The sequence below is a fragment of the Syngnathus leptorhynchus genome, chromosome 17 (genome assembly GCF_054491065.1).
Source record: "Syngnathus leptorhynchus isolate UIUO chromosome 17, UIUO_Slep, whole genome shotgun sequence".
Taxonomy (NCBI): Eukaryota; Metazoa; Chordata; class Actinopteri; order Syngnathiformes; family Syngnathidae; genus Syngnathus; species Syngnathus leptorhynchus.
Window position 1 is genome coordinate 466367 of NC_141211.1, and position 23509 is coordinate 489875.

At 52.1% G+C, this 23509-nt stretch overlaps 4 protein-coding genes and 1 non-coding gene across 8 annotated transcripts; 2 read left to right on the forward strand and 3 right to left on the reverse strand.

The window, feature by feature from the left end:
- The first annotated feature begins 161 nt into the window (after positions 1-161).
- gemin5 (gem (nuclear organelle) associated protein 5) lies at positions 162-7106 on the forward strand. The gene is made up of 27 exons (XM_085935633.1): positions 162-449; positions 642-796; positions 858-1039; positions 1170-1321; positions 1387-1485; positions 1567-1699; positions 1768-1933; positions 2070-2282; positions 2351-2436; positions 2501-2583; positions 3064-3200; positions 3265-3338; positions 3421-3602; positions 3680-3819; positions 3882-4053; positions 4120-4290; positions 4362-4409; positions 4467-4601; positions 4683-4778; positions 4842-4979; positions 5036-5183; positions 5261-5380; positions 5466-5676; positions 5743-6000; positions 6066-6529; positions 6598-6679; positions 6898-7106. The coding sequence occupies exons 1-27, from the start codon at positions 308-310 to the stop codon at positions 7051-7053; spliced, it is 4143 nt and encodes a 1380-aa protein (XP_085791759.1). The 5' UTR covers positions 162-307; the 3' UTR covers positions 7054-7106.
- Positions 7107-7170: 64 nt separating this feature from the next.
- cnot8 (CCR4-NOT transcription complex, subunit 8) lies at positions 7171-9807 on the reverse strand. Its single transcript, XM_085935637.1, has 7 exons — positions 9651-9807; positions 8795-8989; positions 8479-8672; positions 8199-8360; positions 7987-8131; positions 7779-7889; positions 7171-7690 (listed from the first exon to the last, which is right to left on the reverse strand). Exons 2-7 carry the CDS (start codon positions 8909-8911, stop codon positions 7562-7564), a joined length of 858 nt encoding a protein of 285 aa, XP_085791763.1. The 5' UTR covers positions 8912-8989; positions 9651-9807; the 3' UTR covers positions 7171-7561.
- A 68-nt stretch (positions 9808-9875) lies between these two features.
- Positions 9876-13559, reverse strand: fam114a2 (family with sequence similarity 114 member A2). 2 transcript variants are annotated; one of them, XM_085935635.1, is made up of 14 exons: positions 13316-13559; positions 12787-12863; positions 12556-12666; positions 12313-12415; positions 12022-12227; positions 11802-11936; positions 11572-11730; positions 11385-11508; positions 11212-11297; positions 11062-11151; positions 10814-10938; positions 10419-10491; positions 10296-10349; positions 9876-10230 (listed from the first exon to the last, which is right to left on the reverse strand). In XM_085935635.1, exons 2-14 carry the CDS (start codon positions 12841-12843, stop codon positions 10129-10131), a joined length of 1425 nt encoding a protein of 474 aa, XP_085791761.1. In that variant the 5' UTR covers positions 12844-12863; positions 13316-13559; the 3' UTR covers positions 9876-10128. The 2 variants fall into 2 exon arrangements, with proteins under 2 accessions (XP_085791761.1, XP_085791762.1); XM_085935636.1 differs by having other exon boundaries at positions 12811-12863; positions 13316-13555.
- Positions 12353-15866, forward strand: LOC147042795 (microfibrillar-associated protein 3-like). 3 transcript variants are annotated; one of them, XM_085935640.1, is made up of 3 exons: positions 12353-12484; positions 14630-14854; positions 14928-15866. In XM_085935640.1, the coding sequence occupies exons 2-3, from the start codon at positions 14647-14649 to the stop codon at positions 15485-15487; spliced, it is 768 nt and encodes a 255-aa protein (XP_085791766.1). In that variant the 5' UTR covers positions 12353-12484; positions 14630-14646; the 3' UTR covers positions 15488-15866. The 3 variants fall into 3 exon arrangements, with proteins under 3 accessions (XP_085791766.1, XP_085791764.1, XP_085791765.1); XM_085935638.1 differs by lacking the exon at positions 12353-12484 and adding an exon at positions 14102-14225; XM_085935639.1 differs by lacking the exon at positions 12353-12484 and adding an exon at positions 14382-14496.
- A 236-nt stretch (positions 15867-16102) lies between these two features.
- Positions 16103-16174, reverse strand: trnae-uuc (transfer RNA glutamic acid (anticodon UUC)). The gene has a single exon. It is a non-coding gene; the product is annotated as a tRNA-Glu (tRNA).
- Positions 16175-23509: the final 7335 nt, after the last annotated feature.

A 23509-nucleotide genomic window follows, 5' to 3' on the forward strand; every position in this document is an offset into this window, starting at 1 on the left:
TATTTTATTTGGATGACATAAATTCTCTTTTGAATGTAGTCATTCTATATGATATAGGTTTAAAAATTTGGTTAATTCACCCAAGCATATGGTTACGTGAATTCATATTTGTGTCGTAAAAGGACTCTTTTGGGCTAGTCCGGCTTACGTTTCAGCAGAGTTTTACGACAACACGCTGACATACGGTCGTTGCCGTGACGCTCCGCCAGTCTATGGGAAACATGTGAGATGCGCATTTGTGTTGCTTCCCAGAGTTTTTGGTCCTTTTTGAAAGTTGGGAATCATTTAAACGCTGAGCACCTTCATCATGCAAGAACGACTCCTTCCCGCCTCTCCCAATTGGTACTGCTCTCGCTGCTGTGATGTCAGCAGCGGTGGCTTACTGGCCTTCGGAGCCAAAAACTTTATTTATTTGATTGACGTGTCTGCTGCTACTTGCAGTACTCAAGGTAAGTCAGTGAAAGTGACGTAAAACGGTATATGCAGCTAAGATAAAGCAATTCAGAGTGTGTTTGAATGTGGTGTATTCGCCATTATCGCTTAAAAGCGGCAGCATTGTCTGAGACCCTCCTTTTTGGTCCAAAGTCAATGCATTCCCTGGTGACTGGTCTCTTTTCAAAGACTTGGTACATTTTTCCCAGGTCTTCTTGTGGGCCACAAAGGCTTGGTGTCGGGAGTTTCCTTCTGCCAGGATGTGACGCAGAGTCACATCTGTGCCAGCGCCTCCATCGATGGCGTCATCCTCTTCTGGGACACGACCACTCGATCTCTCTTACGGGAGCATGCGGCTCATCAGGTCAGTTGTGCAGCTCCGGTTTGATCCCAATCCCAAATCATGAACATTCTTTCATTCTCAGAGCGCTATCTCAGCCTTGCACTGGTCCCCGCTGGACAAGAATCTGGTGGTGTCGGGCGACGAGAAAGGCATTGTGGCGTGTCACTGGTACAACACGGGAGACACAGCCAGCTTCTTCCCCGAACCTAGGAGTATCATCTGCCTCACCTGCTCCCCGCACAACTGGAACACCGTGGCGGTTGGGTGAGATGAGGACGCCCGCCCACGCTAAAAAATCAAATTGATAAAAAATAGATCAAAGATAAAAAAAAGACATACACACGCACACACGTTTGACTCAGTCCTTGTTATTGGGCGCTGTACTCTGGTGCAGATATAAAGACGGCATGATTGCGCTGATCGATGTGAGCAAGAAGGGCGAGGTGACGCGTCGGCTCCGTGGCCACGACGACGACATCCACTCACTGGTGTGGTCGCCGCTCGCCGACGAGGACGCCCTCCATTTGAGAGCGGAGGCCGACGACGGTAAGGGTAGTCAACCGGACGGACCGTCGTGTCATTTTTGGTCCAAATGTTTGCCGACGTTCCAGCTTCAAACGGACCGAGTGCGGGAGAGGAGAAGGGCTGCTACCTGGCGTCAGGAAGCAAAGACCAGACGGTGAGGATCTGGAGCACGGCCACAGGAAAAGGTGAAATGTTTTGCACAAAACGACCAAATCCAAACTTTGTCGATGACTGAGGAAGTGGCGCGCTCGCTCGCACGCGCGCAGGCGTGTCCGTCCTCAAGCTGCCCTTTGTGAAGAGACGAGGCTCTGCCGTCGACCCCACGCTCAAAGAGAGACTCTGGCTCAACGTCCACTGGCACAAAGGCCGACCCGCGCGGCTGGTTTCCAGTTGCTTCAGGTCCGTTCGACCGTCCGTCCACGTCTTGGGCGGATGGATATGCGGTAAACGCGCTTGCCCGTGTGCAGCGGGGAACTGCTGATGTGGGACCTGACCCGGACGGGCAAGCAGAGGTGGACCCTGTTCGGCTCGTCGTCCGAGGGCCAGAACCACAGCAGGATCGTGTTCAACACGGCCGGCTTCACGCTGCCCGACGGCCGCGAGCTGCTCGTCAGCACGTCCTTGGACAGAGAGGTCAGATACGTCACGAACGCCACCTAGCCTAATGCCAACGCATCACGGGAAAAGATAGGCTAAATTCCCATGGAATAAAAGCACAAATTGCCCATGTTCAGCTTTTGCTTTTGTTTTCCGCTCCGCTGATGTTCAGGTGAAATGTTGGGACCTGGCTGACCTGGACTGCCGTTGGACGCTGCCCACGCTGGGCGGCTTTGTGTACAGCTCGGCCTTCTCGCCCGTGGCTAGCGGCTGCCTGGCGCTGGGCGTGGGCGACAACATGATCCGCGTGTGGAACACGCTCTCCGCCCACAACCCTTACGACGCCCGCTGCTTTTGGCAGGGAATCAAGTCCAAAGTCACAGCGGTAGGAAAGCCCGGCTTCTCACCCATTTCCATCGATGGGATTAGTTTCCAAACAGCGGACTTTTGCAGCTGGCTTGGCATCCCAAACGTGAGGGAACCTTGGCCTTCGGAACAGACGACGGGAAAGTGGGAATCTACGAAGTCTTCTCCAGCAAGTAAGCGGGATTTTTTCAAACCATTTCACCTCCGCTTATTGCTGACTATGTCATCTCCTCGCAGGCCGCCTCAGATCTCCAGCTCCTACCACAAAAAGACGGTGTACTCGCTGGCCTGGGGACCGCCGCTCCCCCCGATGTCATTTGGTAGGAAGGTCTCTCCCGGCCGCCAACGGCACCATTATAAAGCCGGTCAGCAAAAAGAAAGACAAGGAAAAGCAATCTCCAGCCGCCTTTCTTGTAATTGACTGTGTAATTGAACGAGCTGAGTTCTTTGAAGAAACTTGGGCCAGATGGCGTTTTAATGAGTCCATCCGTCAAACGCCGGCTCTCGGGCCCTGATTGTTGCCATGCCGACCATCTGCCTTATGCGGGACTAAAAGAAACCTTTCGTGTCAGGTCATTTGTCTTATTAAGACACGATCGTGTTTGATGTATTTATTTTTACTTTGAAACACCTGCATGCTGAGTGGACACGATAAAACATCTGCTCTTCGCATCCCCTTTAAACTTGCGGTGGAAGGAGACATGGGGCTCATTTGGTAGTTGGGGTGACTACAAAACGAGCTTACTGGGACTTGCGCCCCCTGGTGGCCGTCCAAAATGGTGTCAACGTGTGGCCTTCAGGCGCGGCGGAAGGCAAGGCCTCCCACAGCCTGTACAGCTGCGCCGGCGAGGGCGTGATCCTGCAGCACCAGCCCACCGAGCTGAGCGGCGACGCCTGCGACATCGACAAACTCATCCGGCAGACCAACGACATCAAGGTACGGAGGGAGAGGGCAAAGTGCCATTGACTTTTGGAACAAGTCGTCTCTCTTTTGTTAACAGCACAAGCTTTCTCCTCACACCGACCTCAGCTGGAAGCCGGACGGCAAAGTGGTGGCGATCGGCAACGAGGACGGGTAAGCGAGGCCCGGCCGGCGCCGAAGGCTCGCCACGCCTCGTGCGGCGTCCCTCGTCAAGCCCCGCTCTTCCTTCCCGCAGGTGCATCGACATCTACCGGGCTCCGTCGCTGAAGCTTCTGTGCAGCATCCAGCAGCACCACAAGGTCATCAACGCGCTGCGATGGCACCCCGAAGACAACGCGCCGCCGGAGCTGCACGGCCTGCTGGCTTCGGGCTCCTGCAACGCAGTCGTCTACGTGCACGACCTGCGCCGGCTCATAGGTCTTTGACGAGCCATTGAAAATGAAGTGAAATCAAGATGAGGGCGAGCCACAATAATGAATGCTTGCTTCCTGCAGAGGAGCCTCCAGAGAAGCCGTCAGTGTTGACGGAGCCGTATCGCCGGTTGTGCGGCCACACCAACAAAATCACCGGCCTGGCTTGGAGTCCGCACCACAACGCCAGACTGGCCAGCGCCTCCTACGACGGGACGGCCCAGGTAACGGCCTTGTTCTCGCCGCCGCGAGTGGCGTGTTTTGAGCTTTTCTTTGTGATATTCAGGTGTGGGACGTGGAGCAGGAGGCGGCGCTCTGCAACTACCGCGGCCACGTGGGCTACCTGCTGAGCGTGAACTGGTCCCCCGTGGATCCGGACGTCATCTGGACGGGAGGGAAAGACTTTACCGTGCAGGAGTGGAGAGTCTCCAAGCAGGAGTTCACAAAGCCGCCCAAAGGTGACGCCCACCCCACCCCCCCCCCAAAGCCACCCAAGCAGAAGACCCTCATCTTCTTCCTCTCAGGGAAGAAAATGGTGGACCTGAAGGAGAAAGCCAAGCAGAAGAAAAAGAGCAAAAAGTCAACAGATGCAGCGTCTCCGGAAGTGAACGGCGAGCACGTGACCGACGGACAGGGAGCCCCGGACGAAGCCGAAGAGGATGTCTGCTCTACGGGCAGTCCCGTGCCCCCGCCAGGTAAATACGGTGGCGCCTTGTCACCTTGTCTCGCGCAACCTAACAGAACGTCTGTTTGGAATGTTCATCAGCACCGCAAAGGAAAAGCGCAACTGCAGCCAAGAGTAAAGACAAACAAGGTACGTTCCGCCACATTGCGTGCGTGCTTTTGTAATGGCTCACGCTCACGTGTGCAGCGTTTGCCGACTCGACGGCTCTCAAGAGGAAGAAGGCTCGCTCCGTCCTGCCCCTGAGCACCTCCATGGACCACCGGCCCAAAGAGGATCTGCTGCAGGATTGCCTCACGCTGGCCTCCATGACGCACGACGCCAGTAAGCATGACGCTGGAAACTCAAACGTGTGATGAACGTGTGTTGACTCTGTTGTTTTGTACCGACCGGCGCGCCCGCCAGCGCCCCCCGCCGGCTGCGTCGCCGGCCAGGGCGAGCACGTCCACCTCGGTCTCTTCTCCGACAGGGCCGCCCTGCAGCGGATGTTCCGCGCCGAAGGTGTGTTTGACTTTCGCTTCCTCCCGCCACTAAGCTAAGACGAGAGAGTTTGACTTATTTTAGAGGAGGCTCACGTGGAGGGCGGCCACGTGGAATCGGCCGTCTACCTCCGGCTGTGGAGCGGCGACCTGGAGGGAGCGCTGCGGCTTGCCGCCGAGAGAGGAGAGCTGAGCGACCACCTCATCGCCGTGGCTCCCGCGGGTGAGAAACGTCAAAGGTGGCTATGGCGAGGCAGCGAGTGACTTTGGGTCTGGCAGCGGGCTACGCGGTGTGGAGCGATGCCGTGCAGAGCTACGTCAAGCAGCTGTGTCTGCAGGAGCAGCACGTGAAGGCGGCCGCTTACCTGCTGGCCATCGATCGTGTCTACCAGGCCGTGCAGCTGCTCCGCTCGCACAAGCTCCACAGGTACGTCGTTGAGATGATTTCATTGAGTCGTTTCATTTCAAGTGTGGATTTGGTTGAGGCTTTCGTGGTGTTTATAGGGAGGCCATCGCTCTGGCCAAAGCGCGGCTGCCGGCCGAAGATCCCGTCCTGAAGGAGCTCTACACCGGTTGGGCTGTCATGTTGGAAAAAGACGGCCATTTCTCGGCAGCCGCAAAATGGTGACTCGCCGCGGCTCAGAGCCGACGGCTACGACGGCAGATGCGCGTCGTTACATCCGCTTCACGTTACGTGCCGTTCCGACAGTTACATCGCGGCGGGCGCTAGCTTCGACGCAGCCAAGGCCATCGCCCGCAAGAACGACGTGACTTCGCTGAGGACGGCGGCGCGTTTGGCCAGCGCGGCGGGCGAGGTCGCTCTGGCCGAGTCGTTAGCATTGCGCTGCGCCAAAGATTCGGCGGCGGCGTGGGATTGGGTGGCCGTGCAGGAGGTTCTTTCCTCCCACCGGGGCCTGCTGGTCAGTACGTTTGGAAGAAATAATGAAAGGAGGAATGGATGGTTTACAATCCACGTTGTCGCGCAGGTTCACAGGCTTCACCTCAGTGTGGCCGAACTGCTGTGCGCATCCCTCGCCGACGTCCTCCCCGAGACGCGCGTTGGCCACGCGTGGGCGTCCCCGGGCTCCAGCGGCATCCTGGAACGGGCGCGCCACGTCTGGACGCGACACTTGGGCGTCTCTCCGGTGGACACGGACGCCGGTCGCCGCCACCTTGGCGCTCTGCTCGTCGAGCTTCAGAACGCGGAGAGCCCCCCGCACTCGGCCAGCCTCCCCCTCACGCAGGTCGTGGGCTATTTGCAAAAGTCATGTGTGAGCAATGTCTCAGCGAGCTGCTATTTGTCTTTTAGGTGCTGCTGTGTTTGTCCCGTCACGTGGCCCGCGGCGTCCTGTCCTGGTTGCTGGATGACAGCGCCACGTTGGCCAAGGAGCTGTGGCTGGCGGCCGCCTGGCTCCGGGAGGCCGCCGACTTCCGGGTCTCGGCCGCCCTGTTTGAAATTCTGGCGGCCGCCTTGGAAGAGCTCGACCGTAATGTGGACGAAGAAGCCCGAGCCGCTGCCGACAGCCTGCGGGCGTGGGCCGCCTACCACCGTCTCTACCGGTTGTGGTGGCGACGCCCGGCTGACCAAGAAGACAGCGAGATATTGGCTGAGCTGGACTTTGACGTCTCCTCGCTTCTGTCAGACCCTCACGCCGCGTGCCAGGCCGAGCGACGGGCGATGGAGGACTTGCAAAAGCGCCTGGCCCTCATGGTGGCGCAGCACAGATGCAACGTGGTCACGGACGAAGAGCAACCTACTGAGGCTGGACGACGGTGAGTGCTTGTATTATACTCTTGGAAATATGGGCATCTTGCGACCCTGTCGTTCTCTTTCCTTTTAGGCCCAAAGACACTTTTGTCTCCTTGACTTCAGAGATGGCAAAACACCAGAGGCAGCTGGCTGATATTCCTGACGCCATCAAGGTAACGACACGAGATTAGAAGTGTAACAAAACGACTCAATCGAAACGCTACGGGAGGTTTACAAATGATTCATAGCATTGAGTTCTTTTGTTCGCAAATGTGCGGTCGTTCCGTATGGGGTCACCAAGGACCCCGAGATGAGTGTAATGCGTCATTTCACAGCTCAGGCCTGCCCGTTTTAACCAATCGGCATCCCGCTCCTCTCTTCCGCCGTCTAGCTGTATCCTCGTCCCGATGTAGTGGAGTGCTGCCTGGTCCTCCTCCACCTGGGCTCCCTTGTCCCGGAGTCCCCGCGGAGGGACGCCAAAGACCTGTTGCGGAAATACGGAACACGCCCCATGCTAAGCGAGGCCTCCCGACGATTCTTGACCTAAATCGTGGAGCGGCTGACCCGTGCAGTCGGTCATTTGGTTGAATAAAAAAACAAAAAAACAACTCAGGAGGTATGTCAAGAGCTTCCTTTTTTCACACTCAAAAGAAGAAACAGAGTGTACGTTGAAAATACATAACAATTTAATGTACAACAGTTTAAAACAAGTCCGAACGTAAAAACAACGGTAACATCTTCACGCCGACAGTAGTTTGGCCCGGGCAAAAAACGGACGCATGCATTTAAAAGGTTCTCTCTTGACATCCGGAGAGAAAATCTAAAACATTTTTATTTGTCTTTCCAAAAAAATGATACATTCGAAATTTACATTGGGTGGAGCGGGACCCTACCGGCCGGCGCTCACTTTGAAAGAAAGCGAGTGAGCGCAGCTTGGTACGAAAAAGCGCCGCTGGTGTTGTGGTCCCACGCTCGCTAACGGCAACGAGCGAACCCAAAACAAAAAAAGATTTAAAAGCTTCTTAAAACAAGTGCAAGGAGAGCGAGGCCGGGAGTCAGTGCTTGTTGTTGCTCTCCTCCTGGCCCGAGCCGGAGATTCCGTTCTGGGGTTGCGTGGAGCCCGAGCCCAGGCCGTACAAGCGGCCGCAATACTTGGCGTCGTCGATGTTGTCCTCGAAGAACAGCTGACGGGGAAACCAAAGACTGATCAATGCTGGGCCAGCTACGTCTCCCCCCCCCCCCCCCCCCCCCGTGTGGAAGAGTAACCGCTACCTCTTTCATCCTGAAGAAGGCCATGCCGGTGAGCAGCGAGTCCGAACCTGCCTGGTGCTGCCGTCCGATGCGCTTCAGCTCCAGCTGGTCCGCCACCTCCTGTAAGCCGCCCTGAGAGATGCAAATGAGCAACTTTTAATGAGCTACATTGGTCGAGTGACGTGCGAGCAAAGCAAGCTATGAATGCGAAAGCCTGCTGCATACATACCTTGAGGTTCTTGCAGCTTTTCATCAGGTATTTGACGTCGTAGATGGCAGGGAAGAAGAGGTTGAGAATCTGGAAGAAGTCGTGTTCCTCCTCGGGCAGCCTGGCGTCCGTCAGCAGCTTCACCAGGTAGCCAAAGTCGTAGCCGCTGTGGACAAACAGTGGTGGCGTTGTCATGACGGAAAAATGATCAATCCGGCCGGCGGGCCGGCCACCTGTGGAAGGAGAGCCACTTGACGTTGTCGCACAGCACCAGGCCCGACGTCATGAGAAGCTCGGCAAAGTAGAGCGTGTCGATGCCCTCCTCCTCGTGCTTCTTGAACTGAAGGCCCGAGTTCTGCAGGAGGTCGATGGAGTCTTGAGAGTACATGTCTTCTCTGGAGTCAAAAGAGAATCTTTATAATTATTTTCACTTCCCATACAAGTGAGCTGCCTCATCAATGATCTTGAAGGAGTCTTGCGAGAAGTTTCAAAATGACGGGCGGGCGTTCGTACGTAAGATTGAACTTGAAGTTGAACTGCCAGGTGGTGGTGCCGTGCGGGTAGTCGCCGTCCTGGTTCATGAAGGTGAGGCCCAGCTGGATGATCTTAAGCAGGTCCACGTTGCAGCGCAGCAGCTGATACTGGTAGTCCACCGTGCTGCGGAACTCGCCGATGGGCCGCACCACCACGCCGGGGAATTCTGTGTCCTGGCCAGATAAAAAGCAACCAAGTAGGTTTCCAAGTCAGTGCTTGTTGTCGCTTTCCTCCTGGCCCGATTCCGTTCTGGCGTTGCCGAGGCCTGTTTATAGGTCAAATGCTGTTTAGTTACCATGGCAATGTAGTTGTAGCTCTGGATGATCTGTCGGATTTTCTTCATCTCATCGTCCACGTTGCTGGCCCAGACCTCACAGATGATCTGGCTGGCGTCCGTGAGTGCGGCCGGCATATTGGCGGCGGCTCACGAGACCTTTTGACGATCCCCACCGACAACTGTGCGGCGCTCCCAGGAGGGGCCAAATAATATCTGATGAGGGGGACACAATCGTGAATAAAAGCATACAAGCCTGGAAACCAAGCACCCAGGCTCAACTTAGCTTCCCCTAAACTTGCTCTGCTCTGCTTAGCTCAGCTATCACTTCAACGTGCTTCTATGATGCCAATGTCCTACTTTTCAAGACGTTGTCTTGGTTTTGATGAGTCAAACGCCCACGAGACGAAAGGCGGCTCTTGTTCTCATCAAATCTCATTCATGTGAATCTTAGACTCACTTTAGGGGTTCATGATTTGATTGTAACTTTTTTTTTTTTTCAAGGAGCGCGCATTGCATGATGGGTACGGCGCTCTGAGTTGTTTACTACTGCTACTACCGGACGAGCTTACACGTTGCTTTCAATAGTAGACTTGTTTTTAGTTTTTTTTTTTTTTAACGCAGCAGTAATTATGCCTCTTTGAGCGATTGTGTCAGTCTAACCCAGGGTTTTGTAGCGACTTCCTAACGGGACAGGTAACGGCACCGACGCCGCCGGGAGTTTAGCATGCTAACGTTTCCTAGCCAACGCATTGCAGGCATCACCGGTCGCTCAACGGCCACGTTTTTTCGGCCTCGTCTCCGATAGCGACAACGCCTGCAAAGCTGTCGACATCAAAAGAAAGAAATAAAAACGATTGTAAAAATCTGCTTGTACCTGGCGATTTCCTCGACGTAGCCGAGCGAAGCTAGCAAGCGCCGCACTGGTCGTCGTCTTCTTCTTCTTCTTCTTCTTCTTCGTCGTTTCCGCTCGGGTCGCGGTCTGCTTCCTTCTTTGTGGTGCCAATGGCATCCGGTTCACGTCGTTATCGCCACCTGTCGACCGCAAGGCGCATGGCAACGGTGCGTAACGCAATTGGTTTGATTGAATGAAAACCCATACTTGCCAGTATCTCTTGTTTTATTGAAAGCACTTCATAATAGATTTGTTACACTGTTCCGCACCACAACGTTTCATATTTGTCCTCCTGAGCTTTGAGTTTCTTTTTTTTTTCTGGGTTGCCAACCTGAATGGACGCTCCTCCCAAAGCGGCAGTGGTAATAGTTCTGCAGTGGCACGTTTGACGCATAGAAAAAAGTATCGTTAACACTGATTGAAACCGAACAAAAAAAAAAAAAAAACTAGGTCTCCCCTCTCAGGAGTCGAGCGGATTGGCTTGTCTCTGGATGTGGCCGATCTCCAGAATGGGCATCAGGAGTTGGAAGGCATCCTGAATGTATGAGGCGCTGTTGGATGCCTGCGACAAGGAGAAGATGCTTTAGTGTACCAACAGAGCCCCAACTCTTCCATTTCGACACAAACCTCTAAGAAGACTCCTGTTATGAGCGGGTTGAGGACTTCTCCCTTCTCGTTTGACTGGGTGGGAAAAAAAGAAGGAGGAAATGAATCTTTGACTCATTTTCTCATGTCTATTGTTCTACTCACCCCTGCAGTGGTCAGACAGGCGGTGAACGTCTTGGAAAGCAGCGAGACTTCTTTACACAGGACAACTGTCAGCCTGAAGGAAGGAAGGAAGGAAGGAAGGAAGGAAGGAAGGAAGGAAGGAAGGAAGGAAGGAAGGAAGGAAGGAAGGAAGGAAGGAAGGAAGGAAGGAAGGAAGGAAGGACAGTAGGTAGGTAGGTAGGTAGGTAGGTAGGTAGGTAGGTAGGTAGGTAGGTAGGTAGGTAGGTAGGTAGGTAGGTAGGTAGGTAGGTAGGTAGGTAGGTAGGTAGGTGATACTTTGGCTTGATGCTGACATTTTGGCTGGTTAGCAGGTCACGTTAACTGCTAACTCTGCATTTGCTGCAATAGTAGGACACAGTAGTAGACACCCGTCTTACTGTGACAGGACGTCCGCCTCCACGTCTCCGTTGGACAGCAGGAGGCTCTCGCCCAGCTTGTGGAAAAGCTCGATGGAGCGTGCCGTCAACTCGGCCAGACTCCTGATGGCGGCGGCGTTCACTTGCTGGGAAAATGAAAAGGTAACTCGCAAAAGTAGCACTATTTCCACATCTTAGGAATGTGATGGGAATCTCAAACTGCAATGAAGCAGTTTGAGCACAGGGTGGCGCTGTTTCATGTGGCGTACCTCCACTGCCAGCTGGGTCCTTTGGTCGTCATGACGGTCCGCTGGGGGTTTGCTCAGGTCTGCCGTCACACGGCGGGCGTCTTTGCAGGCCTGTTAGGTGTCCCCATTTGTTTTACTCGTACTAGTCAGCGGAGCATATCACCAAATTACCTTGCTGAGTTTTTCAGCCGTGGTGGAGACACCGAGGCCCTCCAGAGCCCGGGCCAGCTCCGCCTCAAACTCAGAGCCGTCCCCGTCTGGAATGACACGCGAGGATGATCCATCACCCCAATGCGGCAAATTCACCCAGGTGGGTGAGGTCTTCAATGTGTTGGATTTTGCACCTTTCTTCTCATCCACGTCATCGTCGTCAAATTCCATCGTGGAGAATGCGTCCTCGATGAGCTCGAGCTCTCCTCTCAGCTTATTCAGCTGGACGCCCGACAGCGTCGTCAGCACCGACTTGACCTGTGGAAGAAGATCAAATTCAGGACCGATTCCTCTCGTCGACCTCTCTCGCTTTCGTCCTACCTTTGACTCGCTTTCCCGAGAAAGCATCTCCAGAGCCTCAAGGTGGGCCAGGCCCTGGTACTGGTCGAAGAGCACCCCATAGTGAGCCGGCGCCTTCTTCTCCGAGTCCGACGACTCCTCCGCCTGAAGCTCTTCTCGCTCTTTGGCCTCCCTCAGCATCTGGCAGAGAAGAAGGAAAGGTCAGTCAGCCTTTGGGCTCTCGGCGTTCTGGCCTGACTTGCTCGCGTCACCTGAGAGAGCGTGGAGTTCCTGATCATGAGGCCTTTCGTTTTCTTGAAGCCGGGGTCGCCTTCCGCGAGCGCGTCCATCGTCTTCTTCCCGATGAACTCCAGAGCGTCCAGGCCACCGCTGATCATCGTCTTGCCCTGCGAGCACCACCCGAGCGGTGCCACTGACTTGACTCCGGCCGGCCACGCGCGTTTGCCTTTAAAAAAGTAAGAAATGACTTACCGTGTTGTGAACGACGTCGGTGAGCGACGAGAGCATCCCCATGGCGCCGACCGCCGCCGCGCCGTCTCCATCCACCCGTTGCGACTCATCTCCGTCCCGCCGCTCCTCCGCCTTCTGGTCGTCTCGCGCTCGGACGGACAGCGCGGCGGAGCTGGGGATTCCCAGCGATGTCTCGGCCTTCTCGATGACTTGCGTCAGCCCCTGCCCTGAAGGGCGATGATGGCGACGATGTCATAAATGCGATGTCAGAGGAGGTGGGTGGGTTTCTGGGGAGTCCAGCGGCGTACTCACCCACAGCGGCCGCAGTGGCAGTGGCGGTGGACAGGATGGATTTTCCCCAGCCGCCCCAGTAACCCCAACCCCCCTGCAAAACTGTAGACTGACTCGGCGGGACCTAAAACAAGGAGCACAGCGGCAAATGAAGAAAACCAGCGTCAACACTGAGCAAGTTTTCTCCACAAAAGTGTGTCTTTCAATCTCAAAAGTTTTACTTTGACGAGTGGTTTTGATTGCGGTGGGTGACTGACGGGCTACCTTTGGTGGCTCTTGGTCCACTTTGGCCGTCTCCTCCGCTTGGGCTTGGAGCTCCGCCCTCCTCCTGGCTTTCCTGGTGGGAGCTACGTCGGGCGCCTCGGCGGCCCGAACCTCGGGCGCCTCGGCGGCCCGAACCTCGGGCGCCTCGGCGGCCCGAACCTCGGGCGCCTCGGCGGCCCGAACCTCGGGCGCCTCGGCGGCCCGAACCTCGGGCGCCTCGGCGGCCCGAACCTCGGGCGCCTCGGCGGCCCGAACCTCGGGCGGCGCGGTAACGACGCTGTCCGACATGCTCGACCCTTAGCGCATGCCTGCGGAGAAAGGACGGGGCATCTGTAAAGCTGATGTGGACATAGCGTGCCTTACTTACATAACGTCTATCATATCCTAAAGGAATGTTGCAATGTATTCTCAATTTTTCTTTCTTGACTAATAAATGCCTTAGGCCTGATGGATAGTTAGTTGGTAGGTAACAATGCTATGTGTGCAACTGACTCCTGTTTGTTTTGAGTTCTAAAAAGAAAGACACATCGTTCGTATCTAGAGACAACGTTGAGGTGCAAAGTTCTAAAAACGACACATTGTGAACGTTCAGTCAACCTTGTCGATTAGAACGATTGAGGTGACGTCGTGAGCGGGCCAAGTAAGTGTTGTGTTCCCTGTATTGGATTGATGTGGAACCAGTTTGATCGCTTTTCCTCATTTCGATCCCATTGTACGTATCCGTCCGTTTTTCAGCGACGTCATTTTGTAAACAACTCACCTCGTCTCTTTGCTCTCCTGCAGCTGTCTGTCAAAGTGTGGAAGCTAGCAGTGAGGCTCGCCTCGCCTCCCTCTCAAAAACAAGTCCACCGGGGGAGGGGAGTTTATTATTCGATCTTGTCTTGGGTTTGCAGACGGGATCGAGTGCGACGATTTTCCAAATCCTGCCTGCCTGCCTGCCTGCCTGTCTTGTCTTCGAGTCGGATTAGCCACGTCACAAACGCGTCTACGCTCCCTCGCATAGGCACCCAAAGAAGATCCGGTCAAAGGTTTCAAAATAAAATCACATTTCCTTGAAAACGGAGTACGTATAGACATTTTTCTACACAGCCTCGGAAGCAGCCACTAAGTCAAATCAATAGGTAGCTTCAAAGACGTGATCGTTCTATCAACGCAAACCTAACTACGATTTCATATTCAATTGAAAAATGTCACGGAAAGGTTTGTCACAAATACCTGACAACAAACCACTTTCACGCCAAGAACTACACGGAAGTAGTAAACGACTTCCGGTATTTTCTCGAGCGTTCTTAATGTACAAGAAAATCTGCAAATGATAATACTGTACACGTACATGTCAAATGTATTATACCGTTTTGAAAAAGCCCAAAGTGGCAGTCCAAAACAATGTCAATCTTTGCCTCTAGATTGGCCAACGACTACAATTTACAAATATGTGAATCATGTATGTAGATGGACGGGCAAGTAACACGACAACCCATTTCAAACTGTTATTTACATTGAATAAAAATCAATCGGCCAAGAAATTGTCTGTGGCGTTACCTGACAGTTAGCCACGCCCAGTGGGTTGACGTCATTGTTTTCTACCTTAACGCGGAAATAGACAACGCAACCAAATTGAACTCTTTCAACTTTGAACGCCGTTTTGACGTGAACAAGAGAACTTTGGGGTAAAATGCCGTGTTATTGTCCAAGTCTTAAGCGTTTAACATTGGAAGTCGTTTATATTGATTGAAGATTTTAATTTTGCATTCTGCTTTGAGATCAAGAGCGCTCATTTGTGCGTGCGTGCGTGCGTGCGTGCGTGCGTGAGTCATTTACTGTACCGTGGAACCTCCTATGGGCCCGAATTGTAGGATTTTGTTTTACAGTCATCCCACGTCAAGAAGACAAATATTCAAAATGTCATCTAGAACTGGTACCACTGCGATTGATGCTAATGTAATGCAACTCCGTTTCATGTTTGCTGCTTTCTTACTGACTTAGGTTTTCTTTTGCATTTGTTGGAATTTCCATGCAGCTACAATGGCTAATAAGGAGTGTTGTAAAAATGTCACCTGTCCTGTTCCTGCAGGTCTGGCCCCTGTCGGCATGGCAACCCTTCGAAACATAACGCTGCTGCTCCTCTGCCTCCGCGTCGTAGACGGCGCCGAGAACCGCTCGGAGACGGAGGCCGCACCCACCCGCCGTGTTGTGCTCAAGGAGGGAAGCGACGCACGGATCGAGTGCAACGTAACGGGGCTCGGTGGCAATGTCACATGGTACGGTCCCGGCGGACGGCTGCCGCTACAGGACCCAGGTAAGCAAAAACCCACCTTTGTCGAGGCGGAAACAAGATCGGCCGTTCAAGGCCCGTGGTTTTGTCCCCGCAGGCGGAAAGTGGCTCGTTGAGGAAAGCGGTCGCCTCAACATCAGCGTCGTCTCCTTCGAGGACCGCGGCCGCTACACCTGCGTGTCGGACGGCGGCAACTACAGCGTGACGGTCCGCGTGGCCTACACCCGCAGCGGCCTGGGCGTCTACTACGTGGGCGTGTGCCTGGCCACCTTCTCCGTCACCATGGTCCTCAACGTGGCATTGCTGGGCATGGTCCGCAGCCACCTGAAGAAGACAGAGCGGGCCGTCAACGAGTTCTTCCGTACCGAGGGCGCGGAGAAACTCCAGAAGGCCCTGGAGATTGCCCGCCGCATCCCCATCATCACGTCGGCCAAGACGCTGGAGCTAGCCAAGGTCACGCAGTACAAGACCAAAGAGTTTGCGCGGCACATGGAGGAGCTGGCCCGCAGCGTCCCCTTGCCACCGCTATTGCTCAACTGTCGCGCCGGGGCCGACGAGGCGGGCAATGCCCGGCCGCCGGACGGCGACGGGGCGCCGGCGGGGGGAGATGGAGAAAGCCACGAAGCCTGCCTGGAGGTGTTGATTCACTCGCCGTAAAGTTGAAAGACGGGGTGGAAACGCAATGAATGCATTTGTGAACAACACCAAGAAAAATAATCGGAGCACGGATTGGAAAAAGAAAAATTGCGCTGTCGACCACCAAGGGGCGCTGTGCCGTTGTATATCGCTCAAAGTCCAAGGCTTTAGGTTCACGTCCAATGTATGCTGACGTACGTTCCGTTCCCGTTCATTCCACTGCATTTTGTCTGGTAATTGTCCACGGGAAGTATGCTATTTGGGGTCTGCGGTCAACTATATTTTAAAATGAAACCCAAATCATTTTCTAATGGCACATTGGCAGCGCTCACGGCAAGATCTCTTGGTGTTCTTTTTAATGTGTTGGAAAAGTAAAACCGTTTCATGCACTGTCAAATCATTTGCACATTGTGTTATTACAAGCAATTTGTGTTAAATTTAACGATGTCATGGAGTTTTACTTCATTTTCATCTTGGACGTTTTTTTTCCTTTGTTTGTTTTTAACAAAGAAAAAGCTAGCTTTAGGGTAGGGGACGCCGTGTGAGTGCTTCATTCATCCCAAGAAAATGCCTCGTTAGATTATATTGTCCCGACATTGATTTTAGTGTAGGTCTTGCGTAGAAGAAAAAGTCAAGTTCCCATACCGGGAGTCGAACCCGGGCCGCCTGGGTGAAAACCAGGAATCCTAACCGCTAGACCATATGGGACTCACACAAATGCTTCGGAACATAGTTTTGTATTTGTACACATTTGTATCATCGCGATATTTTACATGATACGTGTAGCACGCCTCCAGTTGTCCAAACGGCCTCGTGACGTCATTTGCACCAGGTGTCATCGGGAATGCAGGTAATAGAATGGGATGGGCAACAAATGTCTTCTTCACGTTTGTGTCTCTTTGATGCATTTTCGTTAATGAATTTGAACCATTCGTGGTAGTTAGTATACGGCTTAACGGTGAGTGATGTGATGTGATGATGAGCGAGCGACAACGTTCACGGCTTTCATTTGACACAGAATGCGGCAAAAATAGGCAGGACAAAGACTACTTCAACTTTATTGGTTATATCACGGGATGCACAAAGAGGAAAAGTTTGTTTGAGTGTTCACCCCTTTGCCAATAGTTTGTGCGAATATTTGTCAGGCATCTGTGCTTGACTTGCATATTGATTTGAATTTCACATGTACATGCACTTGTACATATATTTGGGGGCTGCTTTTCCCAACCGTATAAGACAAATAGAGAGAGAGGTGATGCCAACTGTGGTTTACAAGGTCATAGTGGTGGCATTTTTTGATTGACAGCTTTCAAAACATGGGAACCTACCAGCAAACCTGAAGTTAAAAGCTATCTATCTAGATAGATAGATAGATAGATAGATAGATAGATAGATAGATAGATAGATAGATAGATAGATAGATAGATAGATAGATAGATAGATAGAAAGAAAGCGAATCCATCCTCCTTTCCCAGACCTGTCGTCTCCGGAGGCCAGCTTATCTAAATAGAATTGATCGGCCCCAGAGATCATTCATCACGCCGGGCCCGGCGAGACAGACAGGGGGAAGCGAGATTTGAAGGATTTGGATTTTTCCACCAGATGTCACCGAGGTGAGCAACACACATCGATTGGATTGGAAATAGCCTTGCACGTGTCTGAAAAAGGAAACAAAGTATGCAAATGAGCTATTCATGACTTGAAGTGACATTTATATGAACTCGTGTTTGCGCTCTTTGCTAAAGGACGACAGATGATGCTTTTGATGACGTTTTCCTTTGCCGAGCAGCTGTGAGTATCTCAGCCACTTGTTTGTGAGCGCGTGTTTCCCCTCCTAATCGCTTGGCCTGTCCACTTTCCTTCAAGACGCAAGGTCAGGTGAGTTCTCTTTTCGACCCAAAAGGAGGGCAAACGCGCATACAACAACCCAAAATATTCCGTTAACATGACATTTATTTCCTGAAATGTTTCATTGGAGGTGCACAGTGAGTTGCAATTCCACTCCAGCCCTGTAAGTGGTGCTCATCTGCATTACAAACTTGTTTGATGACTCCCGTGTATCGAGTTGTTTTGCTTTGTTTTCTTGTTTCTACTTGCCACGTAGCACTTTGAGATTCCTTCGAACGTGAAGTGCGTTACAAATATCGTTGATTATTATGATTGAAAACGACTTGATCATTATTAGGGAGGGATGCCTTATTATTATTGTAAATAATGTATTCCATCGTAGCGTTAACGTACGTTTGCGACCGCGCCAATGGCCACAGCCGTTCCGTTCCTGGGCGGGACCGTCAAATGAGATGCCTGGGGGGGGTCAAAGATTGCCCGGTGGCAAAGACTCAGACGGATCGACTGAACCAAGGAACGGGAGAACGCATGATAAATATGCAGTAATGAATCTCATGAAATATTCATTGACCCGCTTCCTCCCACTGTGTGTTTTCGAACACAGGTGAGAAATAATACTTGGATGACACCAACGTAATAAGTGTTACTATTCAAGCCTCCGTGCAAATGGAGCTGGCAGATCCGCTTGTATTTACATAATTCACTGTCAGAGAGCCAGTCTCAGTACGCTCGCTCGCCTTTGCCAAGGCCCGCAATCAGCTGTAACGTTGGCTCCTATTTGGGTCACGGCGACTGGCCGGTGAACCACTTCCATGAAATGATTGGACGGAAAATTCCCAAACTAGGAGATTTACAAAATCAGTTTGTTTTCATCAAGTTCAAAATTGGCTGTCATGTAACCTACTCTAGATAGTATGAATGCAGCGTGCTATTCTAAACAACAAAATGAATGTAGTTCCCCCCCCCACCACCACCACCACCACCAGCACGGACGGCTAAAACCCAAATGTACCCAAGCGAGAATGAAAGGAGCATTTCATCTGCCACGCCGCCTTTGTTTTCCTGGTTTGGAGCAGTCGCTCACAAACACCATCAATGTGTGTTTGCTCATTTGGCAGCCAACTCAACAGATTGACTGGGGGAGCCAAATAAATGGCAGGCGTGCAGGAGCAACAGCTTGCGCAAACATAATGGGAGGGAGGCAAACTTAGCCCATGGAAACCACGCTCAAACAAATCGGTGGACTTCTCCAACCCAAAAGCACTTGGCAGATGAACTCTGGTGACGAGTTTCATTTTGGAGCTAAAAAAATGCCTGACATGATATCATAATTGATTGAGATGCAGCGGTATCATCAGTAGGCGCACAAAACCAAATGGCCCCTGTTGAATTCTGTTTCGCTCAGCTGCTTCCCCAGTTTGTATTTTGCGTGATGCAAAAGTAAATACATTAACAATGAGGAGCAATCACACGCATCACTTCCTACTTTCTCGCTCAATTACAAAAACATTTTCAGCATTTTGTTCCCCCCATCAGCAGCGACGTTTAGCGTCCATAACCAAAAGAAGCGGTGTGACGTACGTCTCGACAAGGTTTCAGTTTGTTGTTGTTTTATTCCCCCGACAGCTCGCTGTTTGTTTCTCCTCCAGGTGCTCGCCAGACACATGCCGAGACATGGCGGCCATGATTTGAACATGAATCACACGAGTGATGCAGCACTCTGGCGCAGCAGGCCTCGCGTACTTCTGGATGGCAGGTGGCAGTGAAAAGCAAGCAGATGCACGGGGCGGTGCGGGGCGGTACGGCACGGCCGACAACAAAAGCTAATTCCTTCCTTCTTTCCTTGCTTTCAAACACAAAGGAGATCTTTTTTGTCGCTCCAAGCCAAACTAGCAACTACCCAAAACACAGAAAACTGTTGGCAAACAAAGCAACTTTCCGAGCATGCTCGTCACGCCGATTAGCTAGCACGCTAGCATAGATGAAACAAACGCAAGCGCAAGCAGAGATGACATTGACTCATTCAAGTCACACACATAACACGTTATATTTACAGGACTGAGATGCAAAAAACATCATCTGTAGGTGTGTTTGAAGTACGCTCTGTGATTTTTTTCTTTTTCCAGTTTGCCGTCGGGCATGGGTGGGAAGCCATCATGCGGAACAGCTGCTCCATCGAATTATCACCTGCCTAATCGGGCCTGCCTGCCTGCCTGCCTGCCTGCTGCTTTGTAGTTGCCGCAGCTACCCCGAGGTAAACAATTCCCTGGAAAACAAACTTGCACGCCAACAGGAGTTTCACTTTTATGTCGTTGGCAGGAGAACACCTTTTTGGAGTGTCCTTCAAAGAATTCATTTACGAGCGGGCTCCAATTCATTGGGATAAAACGTCAAGTAAGCCTTTATCCATTCCGACGCCACGTCAGTCGGTGAAAAAGCTAAATACTCTGTAACTCCATCTCTGTATGGCTGAATTCAAAATGGAGGGCCCTGTGGGACACCTGTGTGGAAAACCTGACCTTGAGCGTCATCATTTTGCGGCCGCTAATGCTTAACCACGCCATATTGGCAAATCCACAGCCAACCGACGTCACCGTCTGTTTCGTATCCAACGTGTAATTGCACTTAATCACAAGAAGAAGAAGAAGGCTAAGTGGTCAGCCGCTGCCATTGTGGTTGTGCAGCTAATGGCCTTAATGGAGTGAGCCTTTCTGCGGCAATAAGCGCAGGCCCGCTGCCCTTTGCTCGTACCGTGGAATCGGACCAGGTCCAAAGCGGGAGCGACTCGAAAAGAACGACGAAAAATGTGTCAACGACGAAGCAAGAAGGAAGGAAGAGGCATGTGCGATCCCAGTTCTGATTTAATGCTTGTTAAGTTGCATATTGGGCAAAGAGTCCATTGGAATGAATGTGATTGAATGCACGTGCTTACTGCTCTAAGCCTGTCTGTCTGACTCTGTCTGTCTGTCTGTCTGTCTGTCTGTCTGTCTGTCTGTCTGTCTGTCTGTGTGTGCATTCTTTTCAATTTCATGCCTCGGCTCCAAAAAAAAGCCTCCTAACTCAACACAAACACGCATCCTAGCAACCCATTGATTGGCACGGCAGGGGAATTGCTTGATATGAAAGTCCTTTTCCTCCTTTGATTTAGTAGAATCAATAACCCGCCGGACGAGGAGCTAATCCCGCCGCTTTTTCATCCAAATGATCAAGTGCGTTCGCCATCTCTGTTTTATTAGACCCGCCAGCGCTCTTTGGCCCGCTGATATGCAAATGAAGGGGGAAGAAAGCAAAGTCGTACGGAAAATGCGCGCTGCAACGTGCCGTCACGCGGCGGGCGTGTGGCTCATTGGCGATAATCGTGCGGCGATGAAGCAGCATGTGGCTCGTTATTTGGTGGAAGTTTGAGAAGCGCTTTTGTCAAACTCCCAAGCGAAAGCTTTTGCAACTGTTTGACTTGACTTTGCCTGTCTCTCTCTCTCTCCCTGAAAGCGTCTTTTCCTCCTCCTCCTTCTATTGTCAGCCTTCTTCCCACTCCGGCACATTTGGGCAAACGCAGCCGGGACCAATTAGCTCCTGTGCGCCACACTCAAACCCCAGGAGAGTGAGTCTCTGCTCAACTCTCTGTTTTCAATTTACACAAAGAAAAACTCCTGGAAGTCACTTTCGATCGATTCAATGCAAAATCATGCTAGGCCAAACTTTGCCCTTTTGTGTTGAATTGGGCTTTCGCGCCACATGTGCGTCATCATAAGAAGGGCGTGGCATTCGTGCCGGCCGCCACTAAGTCCAAAAGTGTCCAGCGTGCACCAGCGCTTCCATTTCTATTTATGGCACGTTATTACCGAGTCACGTTGCCGCCGCCGCCGCTTTCATTTACAGTCCACTTGAAAACGGAGCAAATGCAATGTCTTTGAAGGCATTGTCAATACGAGACGACCTTGGCCCCCGGAAGCGGGGCTCCGGCGAATGCGCATTTCACGCCGTGCGATACGCGTATAAGCGAGCCGTCGCGCGGACATTTTCCTTGCCGCCGCCGCCGCCACGGCCTATTTACTGGCTAAATAACGGCGTTGTGTCTTTCAAAAAGAATCACCCGGATTAGATTTGGACCCGAGATGCCGAGCTTGCTTTTTTTTTTCTTTTCCCTCCGGCTGCCGGCGGCAGGACATTTCCAATATTTCCTAGGTGGAAATTGAAGCATTAAAAAGCGCGCGCGCATCAATATGCTAATACGTACACGGGCTTGGCTCGGCGTGTCACAGGAAGCGACAAATAAGCTTGCCGATTCTTTTTTTAAGGCAGAACATTCGATTTTGTGTTTCATCTTTAGCGACGCTTGCTGACACGTTTGCTTTGTTTATTGGCCGCGGTTCAGCGAGAGGTCGGGGGACCGTGAGGCCTTCTCGAGGCGCTTGCAAAAAAAAAAAAAAACGACATGATCAACGACTGGCCTGAAAAGACTGCCAAGTGAAAAGAAACAAGCGGCAGCTACAAGTGTCAACACCTGTAAGCAGGAGGAAATAGTGCAGGAGCCCCAAATGTATTGGCGTTTGGAAGCGGCTTTTTGGAGTGGAGTATTTGATTGGAAATGGAGCGCAATTGCTTCCAGGCATTCTTTGCGTCTGTCTCGCCCCGCCCTCCGCAGCCTTCACGTCACTGTGACTGAAGCTCATCTGCATGGAAGCCCACTAGGCGGAGATACGAGGCACTCGGGCGTCCGACGATCTGCTCCAAATGAATTCATGAATGAGGGGATTTTTTTTCTTCTTCTTCTTTCCCCGCCGCCGCCGCACACTTCATCTTCCTCTTTACGCATTCATTTCCCCGTCGGTTTTCTTTTGGCCACCAAAGCCTGGAAAAACGATCGTTTGCATTTCCACATTGATGGACGGATCCCCGCCGGTCTCTGAGGCTTTCATGCAAAAGCGGTGAATAGGCCCAAATGACGCTTGTGTGCATTTCATTTTCAGGGGCGATATACTCACAGAGTGACGCCGTTTCGTCCTTTAATGCCTCCCGCGTATCGCGTCCATCCATCGATATTTACCCCGCGGGGATGACAATCCGAGTGTGTTCTCGCATACGTACGCTCGACGAGTGACATTTAAACACTTTGATTTGTTGTGTGTGCAAAAAATAGACATGTTGGCGCCTTGGCAAGAGAAAGAAATGCAATGTTCTTTAGCGACTAAGTCGGTCGTTACCATCGTGACTCCATTGATTGAACAATCTCTTTTCATCGGATCATTTTCAACGCTGTCCTCCCGCGTGAACGTTTGCCGCATATTCAGCCAGCCAGCAAGACAGAAGGGCTAGCCGGTGTCGGATGAGCGCGGAGCCATAAAGCAAACGCTCCTTCCACTCAGCACGCCGGTCATGGGCGATTTGCCGCGCAAAGTGTCATTCCCCCGCTGAATTAGCACTCGTCGACCTTTCGCGCCATTACCAAAGGGCGCTTTCACGCATCAATTTGCCACGCGGCGGCAGCCGGGGTTGTGCTTTATCACCGCCGCCGTGAGTCCATACAAGATGTAATAAATAGTCCATTGTCGCCAAACCTGTTGACCAACGCTGACGATTTAGGGGGCTAAATGAAGAAAAGAACTTGTGGAATTTAAGCTTTCATTGGTCGTTCTATAATTGGGGTCGCGACCTCGACATGATAAGGCGCAGCTGATCACTTGACCCCTCCAGATGCTGATGTACCGGCATGGTCGAATGGAGGGGCCTTCCAAAGCCATCAAGCGCACGCGACCAAGGCTAATCCGACCCTCCGGCCTGCAGGAAAAAAAACAAAACGCGTATTCGCCAAGCCTCCCAGTTATGACAATTCAATGGGTTCGCCATGAATTATGCATACATCTGGCAACGGACGGGGCTTTGGGATTTATGACCCGCAGGCTTGGGAAGGAAATCATGAAAACATGTGGAGAGCCTGACCACGATGGACGTGATGAGGGAAGGACCGATTGACCGACTAAGTCGGTTGGCCTCCTGTTGACATCAAGCGTGACTGAGCGGCCATCCTTCCCAATAATAATCATCAAAACCAACAAATGGGAGAGATACCCAAGCGGAAAATGCCTCAGTGACATTTCGGGCGGCTGTCACAAATTGCCAAACGAATGGGCGACATATTTGCCTCAGGTGGCGTTGTTTTGAGAAAGGCATTATTTATGCAATCAATTTGAAATA